This window comes from Cherax quadricarinatus, chromosome 38 (assembly GCF_038502225.1).
Source record: "Cherax quadricarinatus isolate ZL_2023a chromosome 38, ASM3850222v1, whole genome shotgun sequence".
NCBI classification, from domain to species: Eukaryota; Metazoa; Arthropoda; class Malacostraca; order Decapoda; family Parastacidae; genus Cherax; species Cherax quadricarinatus.
Window position 1 is genome coordinate 31,111,287 of NC_091329.1, and position 25,012 is coordinate 31,136,298.

The 25,012-nt window shown below is 40.2% G+C and overlaps 1 protein-coding gene across 1 annotated transcript in view; it reads right to left on the bottom strand.

Annotated features, from left to right (window-relative positions):
• The window catches only part of LOC128693088 (techylectin-5B-like), a 252,419-nt gene that overhangs the window by 158,251 nt on the left and 69,156 nt on the right, over nt 1-25,012 (bottom strand). The window contains exon 4 of the mRNA XM_070092220.1: nt 3,382-3,487. Within this exon, the coding sequence (XP_069948321.1) occupies nt 3,382-3,487 (106 nt within the window). The remainder of the gene's footprint in view (nt 1-3,381; nt 3,488-25,012) is intronic.

Consider the following 25,012-nt stretch of genomic DNA (forward strand, 5'->3'; position numbering starts at 1 on the left):
TTAAAATTATCTGGTTTTCTCTCAGATAAAAGAGCTCAATTGTATGACACTGTTTATATAACTGTCATGTTGGGCAATGAGAAGGAACGTGTTAATGCAGTAATTGTAGATAGACTTCCAGAAAAAATATCTACAGTAGGGCTTAGTAAAGCTACAGAAAGACTCTCACATAATGTAAATTTAGCACCTTCTGGTGTAAGTGATGATTCTGTAGGCCCAATAATATATTTTTATAGTGACTATTATGCCTCCTTTGTAAAGGGCATGGTAAAGAAATGTGGTGTCACCCTTTTGAAGACTGCAGGAGGCCATGTAATGTATGGTAGGATTCCTCGTAATAATAATTCATGACTAGAGGAAACTACAAATACCATAACTGTGTGTCTTACTCATGAAATCGTGCCCCAGTATAATTCTTCCATAGAGGATGGTGTGGAGCCAGTGCATAAATTGTGGGAATTAGACAGCATTGGAATAAATGTAAATGAAGAAAGTCCAGACGATTCTTTTACTCTGGAACAATACCTGAGAGATGTAAAATTTGAATCTGGACAATACTGGGTACGACTTCCGTGGAGACTGAACCATCCAGAATTGCCCACTAATTATAGAATGGCACATGGACAGTTAAAGGCTCAGCTCAGCGAACTGAGTAAGACACCAGAATTGTTACCTGACTATAATGATGTAATTGCTGAGCAGTTAATAAATTTATGGAAGAGGTACCTCCTGAGCAAGCCAGAATTTATGGTCAGTATTTGCCACATCACGGAGTGAAGAAGGATTCTAAGACCACTCCTCTGAGGATTGTTTAATTGTAGTGCAACGAGTAACAAAAATGTACCTAGTTTAAATGACTGATGACAGGTCTGTCGTTGACGAAAAAAATTAGGAGATATCTTATTAAATTTCAGGGTGAAGAATTATGCCTTTACGGCTGACATAAGTAAAGCTTTCCAAAGAATGGGTTTACAAGAGGCTGACCAGAATTGTACCCGCTTCTTATGGCCTGAGAATCCTAGTGACCCACTTAGCCCTCTGAAAACCTTTCGCTTTAGGAGTGTATTATTTGGTGCTACATGAAGTCCGTTCCTACTTCAAGCAATAATAAATGCACACCTTAAACGTATGGGAAGTCCATTAAGTAAAGTAATGAGTAAACATTTTATGTGGAAAATTTCCTGGGTGGGATGAATTGGTGATTATGAGAAAATTCCAATGTTGGAGTTCCCACGCCAGGTGGCCAATCCAAATCGGAAAAATGCACTCCACATTTTTTTGTGATGCTTTAAAATTGGCATATGGAGCAGTTGCTTACCTTCAATGTAGTAGTGTTATTTCTCTTGTTATGTCTAAGGCTAAAGTGTCTCCAATTAAATCATGTACCTTACCTCAGTTGGAATTAACAGCCATTTATGTAGGTGTCAAATTAGCTAATTATATAAGAAATAACTTGCAGTAGATAAATATTAGCGACACTGTAATTTGGTCTGATAATGAGGTATCCTTACAATGGATTCGTAATGGAAAGAGTGAAATTGTGAACGTACAAAACAGGAGTCGCTGAAATTAATCAGATGCAAGAGAAGTATAATAGTTTGGGTCAGAATATGTTAACATTTAATCACATTCCTGGTGAGGAGAATACAGCGAATTTCTTGTCTCGAGGTTTACCTTGTACTAAATTTGTAAATGCTGTATCATGGCTTAAAGGACCGAGCTGGTTGGTAAATAAAGTTAATTGGCCTGTACAAAAGGCATATATTGCTCCTATTGAAATTACTCTGACCACCGCTCCAATAGTTTGTCCTTCCTTAGCCATTGATATAAATAGGTATTCCTCTTTACCCAAACTAATCTATGTAACTAAGTTTGTGTTTAAATTTCTAAACAAGATGAATATCTCATATAAGTTTTCACATCCTCTTGAATATTGGATAAAGAGAGTACAAGAAGAAATCTATAGAAATGAGATTAAATTGATGATGGAAAGAAATATTGTGAAAGGTTCCATAATAGAGAAATTGGGGCTGTATTTATAGAACAATGTAATTGGGTGCAGAGGTAGGTTACAAAATGCTGAATTTGGTGATTATGCTAAACACCCTATCTTACTGCCCAAAACTCATCATCTAACAAATTTAATTGTGCTAAATGCCCATAAAAATGTAATGCATGGTGGGGTACAAGATACCTTAAGTTGTATTAGGGAAACTTCTGGATTCCACAAGGACAGCAAAGTGTGAAAAGGGTGATTAAATCTTGTGTAATATGTCGCCGTGTGGCTGCCAGATCCTATATGTACCCAGGTCCTCCACCATTGCCAAATGAGCAATTTGAGTCGTTTAGGAACGAACTCTGCCTGGCCGCAGTGTGGAAAATACTGTATATATTTTCCAGAAATACAGTAGTTATATGTAAATAGATGGCCATACTGCATTTAATAAAAATTGTTATAAAAATGGGAAACTGCACCTGCACAGAAGAGACTCGCCATTGTTGTTTTGAATTGAGTAACAGACGTTAGCTAATGTGAAGAATTTTCGTGCTCTAGAGGTAAAATTGGGTTGACACCTCTCAAATAGGAGCCGATATTGTTGGATATGCATTCCTTCATAAATTGAGATATCAGACGACTGAACAAGACAGCTTTTGGAACCTCAGATAAGCTATCTAGATTCGTGTTATAATTCTGGCCAGTATTTTCATAAATTTAGTTAGTGAGGTTTTCTGAGTATGATACACCTTGATCTCCAGTCAAATTGGTGAGTGATATTAAGATATTCTCCTTCTGTTATGTATATGTATATATATATATATAATCATTTATTATTTTTAATATACAATCCACAAATTTATATATTTACCAGCATTCCTGGTGATATTTCATTTGTAATTAATAGGTCCAGAGCAACTTGTGGATATGACAGTGGTAGGTATCGAAGGGGGACATTTTTTGCGACCTAAGTGTCGCAAATTCCTACTTGTCTAACTGATAAATAATAATTATCTTTGTTCATTTTTTGTTATGTACATAATTATACATTCAGATAAATACAATTTTCCACACTAAGATTTAGGACCCAAATGAATGTAAGTCAATCTGACGTCTGTGGGAGTAACTCTAAACTGTCGAGATACATGGACATAGATATAAATAATAAAATATACAATATTAAAGAGATATATACCAACTAAACTGTTCTGAGCATAAGAGGCTATGCATAATCTTCTCAAATTCAACGAAAAACCTAGAGGATAACACTAGTTTTATTGCAATAAACCAAGTTTTACTCATCTAGTTTTTCCACTTTTATGCTCGAATATTATGTATTTCATAGTGATAAAAAAACTAGAGAAGAAAACAATCATTTGCATTACCTGTCTGGTAAACAAGTGTGGTTGCCAGAGTCTAGACGAGGATGGTGAGACTCCTGGTTGTTGGCCAGTAACTCAGTTACTCCCCTCACCTCTTGCTTCACTATCTCTGTTGACAAATTACAGTTTTGTTCATTGTTCAAAATATAACGGGCTGCTGTTGTGGAAAATAGTATATTTTCCATAAATAGCGTATTTGTATGTAAATTAAAACATATTGTATTTAATAAAAATTATGTTATCAAAAATGGGAAGCCCTGCGCCTGCGCAGAGGGGACTCGCTATTGTTGTTTTTTACAGAATTTGGATGGTCAGAGAAATAGCAAGCATCGAACTTAAGCTAAAAGAATCCTTTAGGAGTCAGGAATCGCGGGAAGAACTAAAAGCCATAAATGAAATCGAAAGAAACCCAAAGTATTTCTTCTCCTATGCCAAATCAAAATCGAGAACAACGTCCAGTATTGGGCCCCTACTTAAACAAGATGGGTCCTATACAGATGACAGCAAGGAAATGAGTGAGCTACTCAAGTCCCAATATGACTCAGTTTTTAGCAAGCCGCTAACCAGACTGAGAGTCGAAGATCAAAATGAATTTTTTATGAGAGAGCCACAAAATTTGATTAACACAAGCCTATCCGATGTTATCCTGACAGACATGCCCATGCACTCTGCCCCAGGGCCAGACTCATGGAACTCTGTGTTCATCAAGAACTGCAAGAAGCCCCTATCACGAGCCTTTTCCATCCTATGGAGAGGGAGCATGGACACGGGGGTCGTCCCTCAGTTACTAAAAACAACAGACATAGCCCCACTCCACAAAGGGGGCAGTAAAGCAACAGCAAAGAACTACAGACCAATAGCACTAACATCCCATATCATAAAAATATTTGAAAGGGTCCTAAGAAGCAAGATCACCACCCATCTAGAAACCCATCAGTTACACAACCCAGGGCAACATGGGTTTAGAACAGGTCGCTCCTGTCTGTCTCAACTACTGGATCACTACGACAAGGTCCTAAATGCACTAGAAGACAAAAAGAATGCAGATGTAATATATACAGACTTTGCAAAAGCCTTCGACAAGTGTGACCATGGCGTAATAGCGCACAAAATCTATAATTTCCTCACTAACAGAACACAGAGAGTAGTCGTCAACAGAGTAAAGTCCGAGGCAGCTACGGTGAAAAGCTCTGTTCCACAAGGCACAGTACTAGCTCCCATCTTGTTCCTCATTTATCCGACATAGACAAGGATTAGCCACAGCACCGTGTCTTCCTTTGCAGATGAACCCGAATTGCATGACAGTGTCTTCCATTGCAGACACTGCAAGGCTCCAGGCGGACATCAACCAAATCTTTCAGCTGCAGAAAACAATAGAAGTTCAACGATGAGAAATTTCAATTACTCAGATATGGTAAACATGAGGAAATTAAATCTTCATCAGAGTACAAAACAAATTCTGGCCATAAAATAGAGCGAAACACCAACGTCAAAGACCTGGGAGTGATTATGTCGGAGGATCTCACCTTCAAGGACCATAACATTGTATCAATCGCATCTGCTAGAAAAATGACAGGATGGATAATGAGAACCTTCAAAACTAGGGAGGCCAAGCCCATGATGACACTCTTCAGGTCACTTGTTCTATCTAGGCTGGAATATTGCTGCACTCTAACAGCACCTTTCAAGGCAGGTGAAATTGCCGACCTAGAAAATGTACAGAGAAATTTCTAACGGAGAAAAAACACCTCAATTACTGGGAGCGCTTGAGGTTTCTAAACCTGTATTCCCTGGAACACAGGAGGGAGAGATACATGATTATATACACCTGGAAAATCCTAGAGGGACTAGTACCGAACTTGCACACGAAAATCACTCACTACGAAAGCAAAAGACTTGGCAGACGATGCACCATGAAAAGCAGGGGTGTCACTAGCACGTTAAGAGACCATACAATAAGTGTCAGGGGCCCGAGACTGTTCAACTGCCTCCCAGCACACATAAGGGGGATTACCAACAGACCCCTGGCAGTCTTCAACCTGGCACTGGACAAGCACCTAAAGTCAGTTCCTGATCAGCCGGGCTGTGGCTCGTACGTTGGTTTGCGTGCAGCCAGCAGCAACAGCCTGGTTGATCAGGCGCTGATCCACCAGGAGGCCTGGTCACAGACCGGGCCGCGGGGGCGTTGACCCCCGAAACTCTCTCCAGGTAAACTCCAGGTAAACTCCAGTGTTATTTTCATGTATAGACATTGATGTTTTCTGAGTATGATACACCTTAATCTCCAGTCAAATTGGTGAGTGATATTAGGATATATTCTCCTTCTGTTATGTAAATTGTATATATATAATAATTTATTAATTTAATATACAGTCCACAAATTTATATATTTACCTGAATTCCTGGTGATACATATTTCATTTGTAATTAATAGGTCTAGAGCAACTTGTGGATATGACAGTTGTAGGTATCGAAGGGGGACATTTTTGCGACCAGGGTGTCCCAAATTCCTACTTGTCTATGTAACTCTGATAAATAATAATTATCTTTGTTACCATTTACTGTTATGTACATAAGAGCTAGATTCAGATAAATGCAATTTTCCACATTTAATTTGCCCATTGGTCCTTCTTGAACCGGAGGTAATTAGTGAAGTCATTAATTAGTTAATTACTTAATAATTATATGTGAAATGACAGAAGGAGGTGGATGTTAAGTTCACAAATTTACTTAGTGTGTAGTGGATTATAATTATTACAATATTAATTTGATAAGACAGTTTTGGCCAAGATTTATATCAGTGTATGTGTAATTGATAAGCCAAGTGTAGCTAATTATATTAATGTGTATAATAATTTTGTTATGCCAAATTCTGGCAAGGATTTATATTAATTTGTATAATATTAATTTTGATAAGCCAAGTCTGGCTAAAGCTTTGTGATAATGTACATTTAAAATTTATATTATAATTTTCTTATATGTGTAATTACTAAGCTCAAGTGTAGCTAACATTATTAATGAGTATTTAAAATTTATATAATTTTCTTACATGTGTAATTACTAAGCTCAAGTGTAGCTAACATTATTAATGTGTATTTAAAATTTATATTACAATTTTCTTACATGTAATAGCCAAGCTCAAGTGTAGCTAGGATTTATTCAAAGGTAAGTTGTAATCATTGTTATTAATTAAGTTGAATTTAATACATTGCATCATGGCTGAAAATGAGGAAATTAATGTAAAAGACAAACATATGGAATATAGAGCAAAAAAAGCATCACTGCAAGCTAGAAAGGGTCATGTAACCAAGGCATATAAATGTTTGGAATTAATGAGTCAAGAAACTGTAAATACTGATGATTTAAAATTGTATTTAGATGCTTTAGGGAGTAGATATGATTCATACAAATTATAATTATATTACAACAAATATGAAGGAGATTTGTTAGTAAACTGTATAGATGAGACTGAAGTAGATCTTATGATTAACCAGTATTATGAATTAGAGGAAAAAATTCTTGTAAAAGTCAGGCCTTGAATAAATTAAAATGTGTAAACTAGGCAGTTAATCAGACTGCTCTAATATGTCTTTGCCAAAACTCCCAGAATTATGTTTACCTGTATTTAATCCTGGAGAAAATTGGGAGGAATTTTGGTCAATTTTTAAAGCAGCTGTGCATGACAGGAGTGACCTAGCCTGTGTAACTAAATTATTTTACCTAAAAGAACAGGTAAGAGGAGATGCTCACATACTCATACCAGCCTTTCCCAATGTAGATGACTCTTACAAGGAAGCAGTTGACTTGTTGAAGGTCACTTATGGTAATATAGAACAAAGTAGGTTGGATCTAGTGAATATCATTGTTAATTTAAAAACTCCAGATCTCACTTACAAGGGTTTACAGCAGTTTAAAGTTAAACTGAAGAGCACTCTCAAAACTTTAAGTAATAAATATATAAAGGAATCAGACTGGTTATTGAGTGCCACTGTACAGAATAAATTAAGCTGTAAAACACTTGAATGACTCTCGAACAAATATCAGAAAGTTAAGGTTATTTTGGTCTGGAGGTAATAAGACTAGGTCTACAAGAATTAATTGTTCAGTTGCAGACCAGTCAACTAACTCATTTTAAAGATGCAACACATAATAACTCTGAGGTATCTGTCAAGTTCCAAAAAAGGGAAAAATTATCCCAATAGTAATAATCAAAATTCACTTCCTAAAAATAGTTGCATAAGTACATATCAAGTAGCAGGAATCAGAAATAATGATTCTCCACAAGGTAAGAAGATTAAGTACCTCCTAAGAGTAGCCCAGTTAATAAGAAACCAGTCAAAGAAAAGAGCGATTGTCTCTTCTGCAAGGGTACTCATTTCTCTAAGAATTGCAATGCATACAATTCATGGAATGATAAAGTTGAAAGATTGGAGGAACTTGACAGATGTATCAGATGTCTAGGTAATCACAATGTAAAGGATTGTCATGCCAAATTAAACAACTTTTATCAATGTCACAAAGGAAGACACCATATAGTCATGTGTAAGGGTCTATATGATAATGTTGATAATAATGATAATGTTGACAATCCTGACACAACAGTAGCTAATGTAAAAATTGCTGCTAATGTTAATGATGATGGTTTTGCTGAAGTAGCCTTACCTGTGTTACAGGTAAAAATTGATGATAAAACGCATAAATCTAAAAGTGTAGATGCATTATTGGACCAGGGATCCCAACGTACTTTCATAAAACGTAAATGTCTTGATGGTATGAAAGTACAGATGGGAGAACCCACAACTTTAAAATTATCTGGTTTTCTCTCGGATAAATGGGCTCAATTGTATGACACTGTTTATGTAACTGTCAGGTTGGGCAATGAGAAAAAAACGTGTTAATGCAGTAATTGTACATAGACTTCCAGAGAAAATATCTACAGTAGGGCTTAGTAAAGCTACAGAAAGACTTTCACAATGTAAATTTAGCACCTTCTGGTGTAAGTGATGATTATGTAGGCCCAATAAATATTTTGATAGGTAGTGACTATTATGCCTCCTTTGTAAAGGGTATGGTAAAGAAATGTGGTGTCACCCTTTTGAAGACTGCAGGAGGCCATGTAATGTATGGTAGGATTCCTCGTAATAATAATTCATGACTAGAGGAAACTACAAATACCATAACTGTGTGTCTTACTCATGAAGTTGTACCCCAGTATAATTCTTCCATAGAGGATGGTGTTGAGCCTGTGCATAAATTGTGGGAATTAGACAGCATTGGAATAAATGTAAATAAAGAAAGTCCAGACGATTCTTTTACTCAGGAGCAATACCTGAGAGATGTAAAATTTGAATCTGGACAATACTGGGTACGACTCCCGTGGAGACTGAACCATCCAGAATTGTCCACTAATTTCAGAATGGCATATGGACAGTTAAAGGCTCAACTCCGCGAACTGAGTAAGACACTAGAATTGTTAACTGCCTATAATGGTATAATTGCTGAACAATTAATTAATAAATTTATAGAAGAGGTGCCTCCTGAGCAAGCCAAAATTTATGGTCACTATTTGCCACATCTCAGAGTGAAGAAGGATTCTAAGACCACTCCTCTGAAAATTGTAACAAAAATGTACCTAGTTTAAATGACTGTTCGATGACAGATCCGTCGTTCATGGAAAAATTAGGAGATATCTTATTAAATTTCAGGATAAAGAATTATGCCTTTACGGCTTATATAAGTAAAGCTTTCCTAAGAGTGGGTTTACAAGAGGCTGACCAGGATTGTACCCGCTTCTTATGGCCTGAGAATCTAGTGACCCACTTAACCCTCTGAAAACCTTTTGCTTTAGGAGCGTATTATTTGGTGCTACATCCAGTCCGTTCCTACTTCAAGCGACAATAAATGCACACCTTAAACGTATGGAAAGTCCATTGAGTAAAGTAATGAGCAAACAATTTTATATGGACAATTTCCTGGGTGTGACGTCAACTGAAGAGGAACTGTTAATGATTTATTGAGAGGCTAATGAAATAATGCAAAGTGCAAATATGCCTCTGAGGGAATGGAATAGTAATTCGTCCAAATTAAAGGACAAAATAAGTAAAGATTACCCTGGAGATGAAGTGTCAAAACGTAGTAATGTATTGGGATTAACGTGGGATACTGAGAGAGATTTGTTAATGTTAAAACCTAATAATTACAGTATGCCCAATAAATTAACTAAGAGAGTTTTGCTTGCTGAAGTTTCCAAATGTTTTGATCCACTAGGTTTAGTGTCACCCCTTACTATAAGAGGGAAATTATTAATACAGGAAGCATGGAAACTTAAATGTGCTTGGGATGAAATTCTACCTATGGAATTCATTAACAGGTGGGATGAATTAATTGGTGATTATGAAAAAATTCCAATGTTGGAGTTCCCACGTCAGGTGGCCAATCCAGATGGGAAAAATGTACTCCACATTTTTTGTGATGCTTCAAAATTGGCATATGGAGCAGTTGCTTACCTTCAATGTAGTAGTGTTATTTCTCTTGTTGTGTCTAAGGCTAAAGTGTCTCCAATTAAATCATGTACCTTACCTCAGTTGGAATTAACAGCCATTTATGTAGGTGTCAAATTAGCTAATTATATAAGAAATAAGTTGCAGGAGATAAATATTAGCGACACTGTAATTTGGTCTGATAATGAGGCATCCTTACAATGGATTCGTAATGGAAACAGTAAAATTGTGTATGTACAAAACAGAGTATCTGAAATTAATCAGATGCAAGAGAAGTATAATAGTTTGGGTCAGCATATGTTAACATTTAATCATATACCTGGTGAGGAGAATCCAGCTGATTTCTTGTCTCGAGGTTTACCTTATGCTAAATTTTTAAATGCTGTATCATGGTTTAAAGGACCGAGCTGGTTGGCAAATAAAGCTAATTGGCCTATACAAAAGGCGTATATTGCTCCTGTTGAAATTACTGTGACCACCGTTCCAATAGTTTGTCCTTCCTTAGCCATTGACATAAATAGGTATTCTTCTTTTCCCAAACTAATCAATGTAACTAAGTTGGTGTTTAAATTTTTAAACAAGATGAGTATCTCATTTAAGTTTTCAGATCCTCTTGAATATTAGATAAAGAGGGTACAAGAAGAAATCTATGGATATGAGATTAAATTGATGATGGAAAGAAAAATTGTGAAAGGTTCCATAAGAGAGAAATTTGGGCTATATTTAGAGAACAATGTAATTAGGTGCAGAGGTAGGTTACAAAATGCTGAATTGGGTGATTATGCTAAACAAATTCTGGAAACAAAATAGAGCGAAACACCAACGTCAAAGACCTGGGAGTGATCATGTCGGAGGATCTCACCTTCAAGGACCATAACATTGTATCAATCGCATCTGCTAGAAAAATGACAGGATGGATAATGAGAACCTTCAAAACTAGGGAGGCCAAGCCCATGATGACACTCTTCAGGTCACTTGTTCTATCTAGGCTGGAATATTGCTGCACACTAACAGCACCTTTCAAGGCAGGTGAAATTGCCGACCTAGAAAATGTACAGAGAACTTTCACGGCGCGCATAACGGAGATAAAACACCTCAATTATTGGGAGCGCTTGAGGTTCCTAAACCTGTATTCCCTGGAACGCAGGAGGGAGAGATACATGATTATATACACCTGGAAAATCCTAGAGGGACTAGTACCGAACTTGCACACGAAAATCACTCATTACGAAAGCAAAAGACTTGGCAGACGATGCACCATCCCCCCAATGAAAAGCAGGGGTGTCACTAGCACGTTAAGAGACCATACAATAAGTGTCAGGGGCCCGAGACTGTTCAACTGCCTCCCAGCACACATAAGGGGGATTACCAACAGACCCCTGGCAGTCTTCAAGCTGGCACTGGACAAGCACCTAAAGTCAGTTCCGGATCAGCCGGGCTGTGGCTCGTATGTTGGTTTGCGTGCAGCCAGCAGCAACAGCCTGGTTGATCAGGCTCTGATCCACCAGGAGGCCTGGTCTCAGACCGGGCCGCGGGGGCGTTGACCCCCGGAACTCTCTCCAGGTAAACTCCAGGTACACCCTATCTTACTGCCCAAAACTCATCATCTAACAAATTTAATTGTTCTAACTGCCCATAAAAATGTAATGCATGGTGGGTACAAGATACCTTAAATTGTATTAGGGAAACTTTCTGGATTCCACAAGGACAGCAAAGTGTAAAAAGGGTGATTAAATCTTGTGTAATATGTCGCCGTGTGGATGCCAGATCCTATATGTACCCAGGTCCTCCACCATTGCCAAAGGAGCATGTACAATTAGTGAAACCATTTGATGTAACAGGTGTAGACTATAGTGGTCCAATAATTTTAACAGGTACTTCAGATGGTGTTCCACTGAAAGTGTATGTTTGTTCACCTGTACTGCTACTAGGGCAGTTCATTTAGAAGTGGCACAGGACTTGTGTGCAGAACAGTTTATACAGATGTTTCGAAAATTTGCAGGTGGGAGATCCTGTCCAAGATTGATGATTTTGGATAATGCCACAAATTTTGTAGCAGGTGATCAACATTTGATAGAGTTAAGTAATTGTAACGATGTTCAATCTCTGTTAACCCAACGAGGGTGTACCTGGAAATTTATTACTCCTAGAGCCCCTTGGCAGGGGGGGCTGTACGAAAGACTTATAGGCACAGTGAAGAGGTGTCTCCGCAAAGTACTACACCGAAAGAAAATTAATTTGGAATAATTCCGTGCAGTGTTAGTGGAGGCGGAAAATCGGATAAATAATAGGCCTCTCTCGTACATGAGTGATACACCTGATGCAGATGTATTAACACCTTCTCACCTAATATGTGGAAGGAAATTGGAAGCTGCCCCTGTCTATAGAAATAATCCTGAAGAAAGTGATGAAGATTACAATGATGCGGCAGGGTTGTGTGATAAATTTATAATGTTAAATAAAGTAACTGATCATTGGTCTAATGTGTGGCATAAGGAATATCTTCTTACACTACGTGAGCACTTTTTGGTGCAACAGAGGCAGTAAATCGACAGAACATTCAACCAGGTGACATTGTGTTAATTGATACTGAACAACATCGAACATTGTGGCCTCTTGGCAAAGTATTGACATTGTACCCAGATGCACAAGGTGTTGTACAGAATGTCAAAGTGTTGTGTCGTGGCCAGGAAAGTTTATGCACAATTAATAAATTGATTCTCTTGGAACTAAATGGTATTCAATCAAATGTAAATGAAAATCTAAGGGAAAGTGACACGAGTGATACTGAAGGTAATGCTGACCAAGTGATGCAGGAAGATGAAATCGTAATAAGACCTACTAGGAAAACAGCCACTCAAGCCAGAACTGGCTGGAATTGTCTCCTAAAGGAAGGAGTAATTTGAGTCGTTTAGCAACAAACTCCGCCTCGCCACAGTGTGAAAAATATTATATTTTCCATAAATAGTGTATTTGTATGTAAATTAAAACATATTGTATTTAATAAAAATTATGTTATCGAAAATGGGAAGCCCTGCGCCTGCGCAGAGGGGACTCGCTATTGTTGTTTTGAATTTGGATTAGAAACGTTAGTGAAATCGGAAGAATTTTCTTGCTCTAGAGGTTAAAATTGGGCTGACACCTCTCAAATAGGAGCCGAAATTGTTGGATGTGCATTCCTGCATAAGTTGAGATATCAGGGGACTGGACAAGACAGTTCCAGGAACCTCAGATAAGTCTGTTATGTTGTAACTCTGGCCAGTGTTATTTTCATGTATAGACATTGAGGATTTCTGAGTATGATACACCTTAATCTCCAGTCAAATTGGTGAGTGATATTAGGATATATTCTCCTTCTGTTATGTAAATTGTATATATATAATCCTTTATTAATTTAATATACAGTCCACAAATTTATATATTTACCAGAATTCCTGGTGATACAAATTTCATTTGTAATTAATAGGTCTAGAGCAACTTGTGGATATGACAGTTGTAGGTATCGAAGGGGGACATTTTTGCGACCTTGGTGTCCCAAATTCCTACTTGTCTATGTAACTCTGATTAATAATTATCTTTGTTATCATTTACTGTTATGTACATAATGAGTTACATTCAGATAAATGCAATTTTCCACAGCTGTAAAGAACTTTAATTAACACGAAATAATAATTATAATAAAAATATACATTGTCACACATGAAATGGAATAGAGACCCATACAAGAGGAAACACTTTTACCGTCATTTATTCAGTCACTGTCCCGCCAGAAGTGTACTCACCAAACTGTGGTTGCAGGGGTCAAAACTCGGCTTCTGGCAACGGCTCTTCATTAATCGCTACTAGGTCCTCTCTCTCCCTGCTCCATGAGCTTTATCATACCTCGTTTTAAAGCTATGTATGGGTCCTGCCTCCACTACATCACTTGCTGGACTATTCCACTTCCTGACAACTCAATGACTGAAGAAATATTTCCAAACATTCCTTGGATTCATCTGAGTCTTCAACTTCCAATTGTGACCCCTTGTTTCTGTGTCCCATCGAACATCCTATTTTTGTCCACCTTATCTATTCCACGCAGTATTTTGTATGTAGTTATCATGTCTCCCCTGACCCTCCTGTCTTCCAGTGACGTCAGGCAGCTTTCCCTTAACTTTTCTTCGTGGGACATTTCCCTTAGCTCTGGAACTAACCTTGTTGCAAATCTTTGAACTTTCTCTAATTTCTTGAGTGCTTGACAAGGTGTTGGTTCCAAAATGGTGCTGCATACTCTAATATGGGCCTGACTTACACGGTGTACAGTGTTTTGAACGATTCCTTATTAAGGTATCGGAACGTTATTCTCAGGTTTGCCAGGCGCCCGTATGCTGCAGCAGTTATCTGGTTGATGTGTGCTTACGGCGATGTGCTCTGTGTTATACTTACATCACGATCCTTCTCTTTGAGCGAAGTTTGCAGTCTTTGGCCCCCTAGCCTATACTCTGTTTGCGGTCTTCTTTGCCCTTCCTCGACTTCATGACTTTGCATTTGGCGGGGTTAAATTCGAGAAGCCAGTTGCTGGACCAGGTGTCCAGTCTGTCCAGGTCTGTTTGTAGTCTTGCCTGATCCTCATCTGATTTAATTCTCCTCACTAACTTCACATCATCTGCAAACAGAGACACTTCTGAGTCTATACTTTCCATCACGTCATTCTCATATACCAAAAATAGCACTGGTCCTAGGACCAACCCCTGTGGGACCCCACTCGTCACAGGTGCCCACTGATACCTCATCATGTACCATGACTCGTTGTTGCCTCCCTGTAAGGTATTCTCTGTTCCATTGTAGTGCCCTTCCTGTTATACGTGCCTGATCCTCTAGCTTCTGCACTAATCTCTGATGAGGAACTGTGTTGAAGGCCTTCTTGCAGTCCAGGAAAATGCAATCAACCAACCCATCTCTCTCGTGTCTTGCTTCTGTTGCTTTGCCATAAAACTCCAGAAGGATTGTGACAGAGGATTTGCCTTCCATGAATCCGTGATTGTTGTCGTTTATAATCTTCCGTTCCAGGTGCTCCACCACTCTTGTCCTGATAATCTTCTCCATGACTTTGCATACTATGCATGTCAAAGACACTGGTCTGTAGTTTAGTGCCTCATTTCTGTCTCTTTTCTTAAAAATGGGGACTACATTTGCCGTGTTCCATGCCTCAGGAAGTTGCCCAGTTTCAAGGGATGTGTTGAAGATTGTAGTAAGGGGCACACACAGCATCTCTGCTCCCTCTCTAAGGACCCACGGAGAGATGTCCGGTCCCACCGCCTTTGAGGTATCAAGGCTAATTAGCAGCTTCTTCACCTTCTCAGTTGTGTGTATTTTCTTCAACACTTGTTGGTATATCCCTGGTTGGTGTCCCCCTCTGTTCTATCTTCCTAGAGTCCTCCCTGTCTCCACTGTAAATACTTCCTTAAATCTCGTGTTGAGCACCTCACATACCTCTTGATCGTTTCTTGTGAGTTCTCCACCTTTCCTCAGCCTGATCACCTGGTCTTTGACTGTCGTCTTCCTCCTAATGTGGCTATACAGCAGTTTCGGGTCAGACTTGACTTTCGATGATATGCTGTTTTTCATACTGTCGCTGGGCCTCCCTCCTTATCTGTGCATACTCGTTTCTGGCTCTTCAACTGATCTCTTTATTTTCCTGGGTCTATTGTTTTCCGTACACCTTCTGGTAAACCAAGGGCTCGTTCTGGTCTTCCCATTATTTCTGTTGCCCTTAGGAACAAACCTTTCTTCTGCCTCCTTGCATTTTGTTATGTAGTTCATATCGTTTACCGACTTTCCTACCAGTTCTCTGTCCCAGTGAGCCTCCTGTGTTGTCCCCCTTTTTATAGTTTGACTTTTCCCGTTCAACTCCTGTCAAACTCTCCACTTGTAACTCCACTATGTATTCAAATCTTGGAACTATGTGATCACTAGCTCCAAGGGACTTGTCATATGAGATGTCCTCAATGTCTGAGCTGCTCAAGGTGAATGCAATGTTCAGTCTTGCTGGTTCATCCTCCTCTCTCTCTCTCTGGTAGTGTCCCTAACATGATAGTGCATGAGGTTTTCCAGCACCACATCCATCATCTTGGCTCTCCATGTTTTGGGACCCCCATGTGGCTCCAGGTTTTCCCAATCAATCTCTCTGTGGCTGAAATTGCCAATAACCAGTAACTTTACTCTGCTCGAGTGAGCTCTTCTGGCCACCTCAGCTAGTGTGTCCACCATTTCTCTGTTGCTGTCTTCATATCCCTCTCTTGGCCTCATGCAGTTCTTTGGTGGGTTATACATCACTGCAATGACTACCTTATGTTCCCCAGACTGAATTGTGCCTACTCTGTAATCCCCTTCTCCAATCTCGTCCATTCCTTCCATTTCCTCAAATCCCCATAGGTTTTTAATGAGCAGTGCAACCCCCTCTTCCCTTATGCTCCTATCTGGGTGGGAAGATTGCATCTGCTATTGTCTCAGTGAGTTTCGTTTCTGTGATTGCTATGATGTCTGGGGACGTCTCATTGATTCATTCATGCCACTCCTCAAATTTATTTGTTATTCCATCTGCGTTTGAATACCAAACCTTAAACTTCTTTTCTAAAACTGTGGTCTGGGTAGAATGGTGGGGTTGGGTTAGCTGGAGCCCTGGTGGGGGCCTATGGGGGGTTGTGGTGGGGGTGGGGTTTTTGATGGGGGTGGAAACATAGGGAACAGTGTGTGAGTTTTGGTTTAGATTGTTCAGTTGCATTGGGGTTGTCGTCACTGAATTTCCTCTGTGGGTGTTTCTAGAGGAGGGTGTGTTTGCTCTTTTACCTGGGTTTGAGTTCTCCTGCTCATCTCCGTCATTGTCTCACGATCCTCCTTTCGTCCTTGTACCCTCTCTTTCAATATCATCCTTTCTTCTTGTGATCTTTTTCGATTGAGGTAAACTCTCCGGTACTCTGGTTTGTCCCTTTGTCATGCTTTCTCCTGCAGGAGCCTGTTTCAAGCTGATTCTGCCTTGAAAATCACTTTGACTGGTCAATTTTTTCCTCTTGCAAACCACCCAGTTCTCTGAAAATTTGTCAACTGGGTCATGTCGTCATCACCTATTGTTTCATGATACTTTCAATCATTTTTTTCTCCTCCTGTTTTCTTGCATCATAGGTTTCCCCTTCAACCTCCTGGAGCCCATAGCTCAGATGACCCTCCAAATGGCAACATCCTCATCTGTGCTTCAGGACACTTCCCACTCCAGGAAGTAAATCCAACAGGTAACCAATTTTCCCTAAATTTCATCAATAAGTTAATTTGCTCAATCTCCAGTAACATGTCAGTTCATAACGACCACTTGCATCCACTCCCATTTAATGCTCTCATACAAGCTTCATGGATATCCTAGCCCCTAACACTCAAAACCCTCATTTAACCCATCCCTGCAGCTTTTCCTGGGATGCCTCCTACCCCCCCCGGTCCTACTCTCCACATTACATTTACTCACATTCCTAGTCATCCAATTTTGGTCCATCTCCCTTAATTATCCATTCCACTTCAATAGCCCTTCCTAAGCCATATCAATAATACTTTTAGTAATCCCACACCTAATCTCCACGTTCCGAGTTCTCTGCATATTCACACAATACATTGGCCTGAAACACAACATCTCCACTGCCTCCAGCCTCCTCTATGTTGCAACATTTCGTACCCGTGAATCAAACTCCTTGGAACGTTTCGCCAGGCCATGGCTTAGCTCATACAGAAAACAATGTAAGATGTGGAGTTTGAGGTGAACAGACCTTCAGCCTGGAGTCGATGTTATCAGTCCCTCAGCCTGGAGTCGATGTTATCAGTCCCTCAGCCTGGAGTCGAAGTGTTCAGTCTATAAAGCTTGGAAAAAATGCAGTAAATTCGGGTAAATTGGGCTTATATACTACTGAGAGATGTGGTGGAGCAGTTAGGCAGGATGTTATCAGTCCCTCAGCCTGGAGTCGAAGTGTTCAGTCTATAAAGCTTGAAAAAATGCAGTAAATTCGGGTAAATTGGGCTTATATACTACTGAGAGATGTGGTGGAGCAGTTAGGCAGGGTCACTAGTGGAAAAAACTCACTAGAGGAAGATAATTGTGCCTATATGTTAGACAAGCTTTGAAGAATTCCCTGCAGGCAGTAAAGCGCTCTTCTTTCCTGTCCTACACGTTTCGCCCATCGGAGATCTCGTCTCGCCGACTGTATCGCTGTACTCAAGGCACTCCAGAAAATATAGCATCACCCATGGGTTGGTGCAGGTAAGAATATGCTCCTGTAACTATATATATATATATATATATATATATATATATATATATATATATATATATATATATATATATATATATATATATATAGCAATGTGATTAGCCAAGGATTCGAACCCATGTCATTTTGGCCCGTCTCATGGTGACACACAGGACCATAGGACCACGCAATCCTACAACAACCAAGCACACCACACCAACGGCCTCAAACAAATCATATAAGGTTCTGGAAATACTACTCAAGCTAAAACACACCCTCCTATTACCGCCCCAATCCTTAATATTATTATACCCCCAAGCATTATTCTGTGCCTTTCCCAACAAATAATATAGTCCTTATATTAGAAAAGCACCTTATTCCTTGATCCAAGGACTTAGGGTGGTGTGGGTGCCTCTGAACTAATTTCATTCAACTCCCCGTATGGTATATTATCCTCCACAAGCAGTACATATACATGCATAATTGTAACGATGAACGAGTGGTATTTAATCAATGACAACACTGTGACTAGACGAGGACTCGAACCCATGTGGTTTTGACCAGCCTCAAGGTGAGTGAAAATTACACATGACGCTCTAACCCACAGGTGCTTGGTTTATGTAGGATTGCGTGGTCCTGTGGGTTAGAGCATCATGTGTGATTTTCGCTCACCATGAGGCAGGCCAAACCGACATGGGTTCGAATCCTCAGCTAGTCGCAGTGTTGTTATTGATTCAATACCGCTCGTTCGTGGTTACAATAATACAAAATACTGCTCGTGGAGGCTAGTACACCAAGCGGGAGTAGAATGAAATTAGCTCAGAGGCACCCACACCACTGTATGTCCTTGGATCAAGGTAAAACACCTAACTCTGCTGGGTGCTTGGTTTTTGTAGGATTGCGTGGTCTTGTCGGTTAAAGCATCATGTGTGATTTTTGTTCACCATGAGGCAGGCCAAAATGACATGGGTTCGAATCCTCGGCTAGTTGCAGTGTTGTTATTCATTCAATACCACTCATTTATGGTTATATATATATATATATATATATATATATATATATATATATATATATATATATATATATATATATATATATATATATATATATATATTTTATTATCACACTGGCCGATTCCCACCAAGGCAGGTGGCCCGAAAAAGAAAAACTTTCACCATCATTCACTCCATCACTGTCTTGCCAGAAGGGTGCTTTACACTACAGTTTTTAAACTGCAACATTAACACCCCTCCTTCAGAGTGCAGGCACTGTACTTCCCATCTCCAGGACTCAAGTCCGGCCTGCCGGTTTCCCTGAACCCCTTCATAAATGTTACTTTGCTCACACTCCAACAGCACGTCAAGTATTAAAAACCATTTGTCTCCATTCACTCCTATCAAACACGCTCACGCATACCTGCTGGAAGTCCAAGCCCCTCGCACACAAAACCTCCTTTACCCCCTCTCTCCAACCTTTCCTAGGCCGACCCCTACCCCGCCTTTCTTCCACTACAGACTGATACACTATTGAAGTCATTCTGTTTCGCTCCATTCTCTCTACATGTCCGAACCACCTCAACAACCCTTCCTCAGCCCTCTGGACAACAGTTTTGGTAATCCCGCACCTCCTCCTAACTTCCAAACTACGAATTCTCTGCATTATATTCACACCACACATTGCCCTCAGACATGACATCTCCACTGCCTCCAGCCTTCTCCTCGCTGCAACATTCATCACCCATGCTTCACACCCATATAAGAGCGTTGGTAAAACTATACTCTCATACATTCCCCTCTTTGCCTCCAAGGACAAAGTTCTTTGTCTCCACAGACTCCTAAGTGCACCACTCACTCTTTTTCCCTCATCAATTCTATGATTCACCTCATCTTTCATAGACCGATCCGCTGACACGTCCACTCCCAAATATCTGAATACATTCACCTCCTCCATACTCTCTCCCTCCAATCTGATATTCAATCTTTCATCACCTAATCTTTTTGTTATCCTCATAACCTTACTCTTTCCTGTATTCACCTTTAATTTTCTTCTTTTGCACACCCTACCAAATTCATCCACCAATCTCTGCAACTTCTCTTCAGAATCTCCCAAGAGCACAGTGTCATCAGCAAAGAGCAGCTGTGACAACTCCCACTTTGTGTGTGATTCTTTATCTTTTAACTCCACGCCTCTTGTCAAGACCCTCGCATTTACTTCTCTTACAACCCCATTTATAAATATATTAAACAACCACGGTGACATCACACATCCTTGTCTAAGGCCTACTTTTACTGGGAAATAATTTCCCTCTTTCCTACATACTCTAACTTGAGCCTCACTATCCTCGTAAAAACTCTTCACTGCTTTCAGTAACCTACCTCCTACACCATACACTTGGAACATCTGCCACATTGCCCCCCTATCCACCCTGTCATACGCCTTTTCCAAATCCATAAATGCCACAAAGACCTCTTTAAATACTGTTCACTTATATGTTTCACTGTAAACACCTGGTCCACACACCCCCTACCTTTCCTAAAGCCTCCTTGTTCATCTGCTATCCTATTCTCCGGCTTACTCTTAATTCTTTCAATAATAACTCTACCATACACTTTACCAGGTAAACTCAGCAGACTTATCCCCCTATAATTTTTGCACTCTTTTTTATCCCCTTTGCCTTTATACAAAGGAACTATGCATGCTCTCTGCCAATCCCTAGGTACCTTACCCTCTTCCATACATTTATTAAATAATTGCACCAACCACTCCAAAACTATATCCCCACCTGCTTTCAACATTTCTATCTTTATCCCATCAATCCCGGCTGCCTTACCCCCTTTCATTTTACCTACTGCCTCACGAACTTCCCCCACACTCACAACTGGCTCTTCCTCACTCCTACAATATATATATACATATATATATACATATATATACATACATATATATATATATATATATATATATATATATATATATATGTATGTATGTATATATATGTATATATATATATATAAGTATATATCACTTCATCCACTGGACCATCAATCCTTAAACATCAGGTGCTCAGCAGTATTGAGTGTTTTTTTCCTGAGGCAAGGACATACATGGTCCTGGATCCTCAGGGACTAATTTCAACTTCATCCTGTTTGGTGCACCAGCCTTCACGTGCAGTCTATATATTAAAGAAATGAAGCAAGTGATTATGAATCTTTAACAGAACTGCAGCTGGCCAGGACTCGATCCTGCGTTCCCATACCCAGCCGTGAGAGAACTGAACAAAGTGCGTGTTCAAGAATTGATGGTCCAGTGGATAGTGATACTTTGTTCAGTTCACACGGGGCTGGGCATGGGTATGCAGGATCGAGTCTTGGCCAGCCGTATCCCACTGAAGCAGGGTGGCCTGAAAAGAAAACCAAAAATGTTTCTTTTTAAATTTAGTAATATATACAGGAGAAGGGATTACTCCTTGCTCCCGGCACTTTATTCGCCTTTTACGACGTGCATGGCTTATGGAGGAAGAATTCTGTTCCACTTAACCATGGAGATTATATATATATATATATATATATATATATATATATATATATATATATATATATATATATATATATATATATATATATATATATACAACACTGATCTCTGGCTGAAGGAGACTCGAACCTACGAACCTTGGAACAAGGTATGCAGTGCTTTACCAATCTACCCACACTGGACAATACATTGGAGTCCAGCTTGCACTAGACTTTGATCCAAGGCAGCCAGCTTTCAGGGAGAAGGCTTACAGCTTTTCATCTCATCCCCTGCATGCATCAACCTTACTAGAGATATTAACAATGCCAGGAATTCGCAAGAGCAGGCGAAATATACACAAACACTGATCTCTGACTGAAGGAGACTCGAACCTACGAACCTTGGAACAAGGTACGCAGTGTTTTACCAATCTACCCACACTGGACCAATACCTTGGAGTCCAGCTTGCGCTAGACTTTGATCCAAAGCAGCCAGCTTTCAGGGAGAAGGCATCGTTTAATGACTTGCATTTGTATACAAATTAAAATTAACAAATTATTTGTTTGCAGTATACAATGTTTAGTTTACATTTAGTACAATGTTGCTAAACTCAAAGAAAGTCACCATCATGCTTCAGCATTTCGTATATTTTATTAATTTTTATTTTGTAATAACTCGAATTCATTAATTTTCTAACCCACTTATTCCAGTTTAGGGTCGCAGGTGGTTGGATTCCATCCCAGCAGCTCAGGGCACAAGACGCCACTCCATACCTGGCGTATACCCGGAGAGGGTTTCGGTACTTAACGCCCCCTTGAACCAGTCTGAGGCCAGGCCTCATGGTGGATCAGGGCCTGATCACCCACACTGTTACTGTGGGCCGCATGCAATGCGATGTACAAACCACAGTCCAGCTGGTCAGGTACTGACTTTAGATGCCTGTCCAGTGCCTTCATGAAGACAGCCAGGGGTCTATTGGTAATCCCCCTCATGTATGCTGGGAGGCAGTTGAACAGTCTTGGGCCCCTGACACTTATTGTGTTGTCTCTTACCGTGCTAGTGGCACCCCTGCTGGTGCCTCTTGCTGGTTCCGTTTCGTCACCCGCTTCAGGTACTGGGGTTTCGACTGACTCCTTTGATACGTCTGACCTCCACTCTTTGACTATGCTTCCGGCTTCTCCCTCTACGGCGCAGCAATTTTTGCATCACCCACCCGTATCACGCTGGACCCACAACGGTCCAACACTTAAATGCCCTGATGATAACTCTTTACTTCCTTCTCATTCTTCTCTGAAACAACCGACACGTCATGCACTCCCTTTACACGCTGTATTTTATAATACACAATGGACTAAGTTTTTAACTCTACGATTGACTTCCTCTACTGCCTATCTTTCCGACCAAAGTACTGGCAAGGCGCTCCTATGCCATGTTGTTAGAGATATATCCTTTCATGCTCTCAAGAGTGGTACACACATCATTGTACAGAATGCTATCCAAGCTCACGACCTTTCTCTCTTTACAGCTATCGATACTATTCCTGTAACTACTGAAAAAAAAACATTCCCTCAATTCTTGTAGTGGTATTGTCATTCTGCCCCATACTACTGTCCAACAGAATTTCCAGACATGTGGCGATGACATTCTGGAACAGCTAAAACTCCAAGACCTCCCAATCCTCAAAGTAGAAACTTATGTCCTCCCTGCCTGCAGGCGGAGATGATACCCTTGCAATGTAGCTAGTTAAATTTTTGACTGCCATGAGCTTCCGTCGTCTGTATATATAGTGGCACACCGTTTACAAGTTTGAAAGGTGATCGCTACACCGCAACAGTGTAGAAAGTGCTGGCGTTTTAGTCATCCAGCAAAATATTGCAGGTCCTTCACCTAATGCCCAGGCTGTGGTGCCGACGACCATGCCAGTACGTCTTGTAGTCTACCTCCCTCTTGCCTTAATTGTGGTGAGGCTCATCCATATTACTCTTGCCTTTGCCAGTTTTGCTTAAATGTGTGTGAAATCCGTTGTCTCAAAGAGGCAGAAGACCTCTCATATGCTAAGGCAGTCTCTCATCTACGCCTCCAAGGGAAGCTTCCCATTATTTCTTATTCTCGAGTTATTAAACGTCCCCCCTCCTCTAGGGTCCCAACTTCTGCAGCCTCCTTTGTGGTCACCCTTCCACAGTCACCCCTGTCTTTAATTCTTTTGCTGTCCTGGACTCAGAGGTCCCAACCTTGGCACCTCATTCTGTTCTCACCTATTCCTCTTCTCACTCACAAGTTTGTGTGTGTGAGACCTTGTACAACACCTACTCCCCATCTCCCCTCTCCTTCTCCAAAGTCAAAAAACATTCCCATTGTTAAACTCTCCTTTCACCCTTCCTTCTGCAACCTGCTCGTTTTTCCTTCCCAGTCTCTGTATCCGGTTCTTCACCTCTAATTGGCTCTGTTACGAGTGTGGAGGTTCATCCTCCTCGTACAGTACCCTCTTCCCTTGTCCCCTCCCAAGTTTCTTCCTCTCCTGTCCCCTCCCATGTTTCTTCTCTAGGTCCCTCTACCATTTCGTCCCTCATCTTCTTTGGTATAGTCCATCGTCTCCCTGAGCTTTATTCACCCTTCTTCCATCTCAAGTATTGTACCACATACAACGTCCATGAAGCTATCTGAAAATATTGAGGAAACTAAATCATTGATGGACACCGATCCACCTCCTGCTGCTCCTCTTCACTATTCTTCATCTGCACAACTCCTTCACAGCGTCCCAATCCTTCACTGCTTAAAAGTTTTCTGCTACCTCCACATGTGGACTTTTCTAAACTTACTAGGCCGTAGATACTTCTACCTTCAGATTTTTATATCTTTCTCTTCACAAATCATGGTTTATTTACAGTGGAATATCCACGGCCTCAGAGGTGACTGGGATGAGCTCCAGGTGTTGCTCCCTCAGTTTTCCCCTGTTTGTATTTGTTTACAAGAACCCAAATTATGTTCAGCTGTAATCTATCCCATCTCGGGCAATGATTTATTAAATTCATCGGATCTTTATCCCGATGGAGCCTATAATGAAAGTGCACTATTTCTTATATGCACCAATATTCGATACCATCGGCTCTTTGTTCATACTTCGCTACATTACCCCGCAGCCAGCATCCACTTGAATAAGTGGTATACAGTCTGTTCTTTGTATCTCTCTTCTTCTCGGGCCTTATCTATCCCGGATGTTGCATTTCTGGTTTCTTCCTTACCTCCACCATTTCTGTTACTTGGCGATTTTAATTTCCACCATTTCTCTGGGAAGGGGGGTCTTCTTGTGACTCCTGCGACATTCAGTTGGAGGCTCTTCTTGATTCTCTCCCC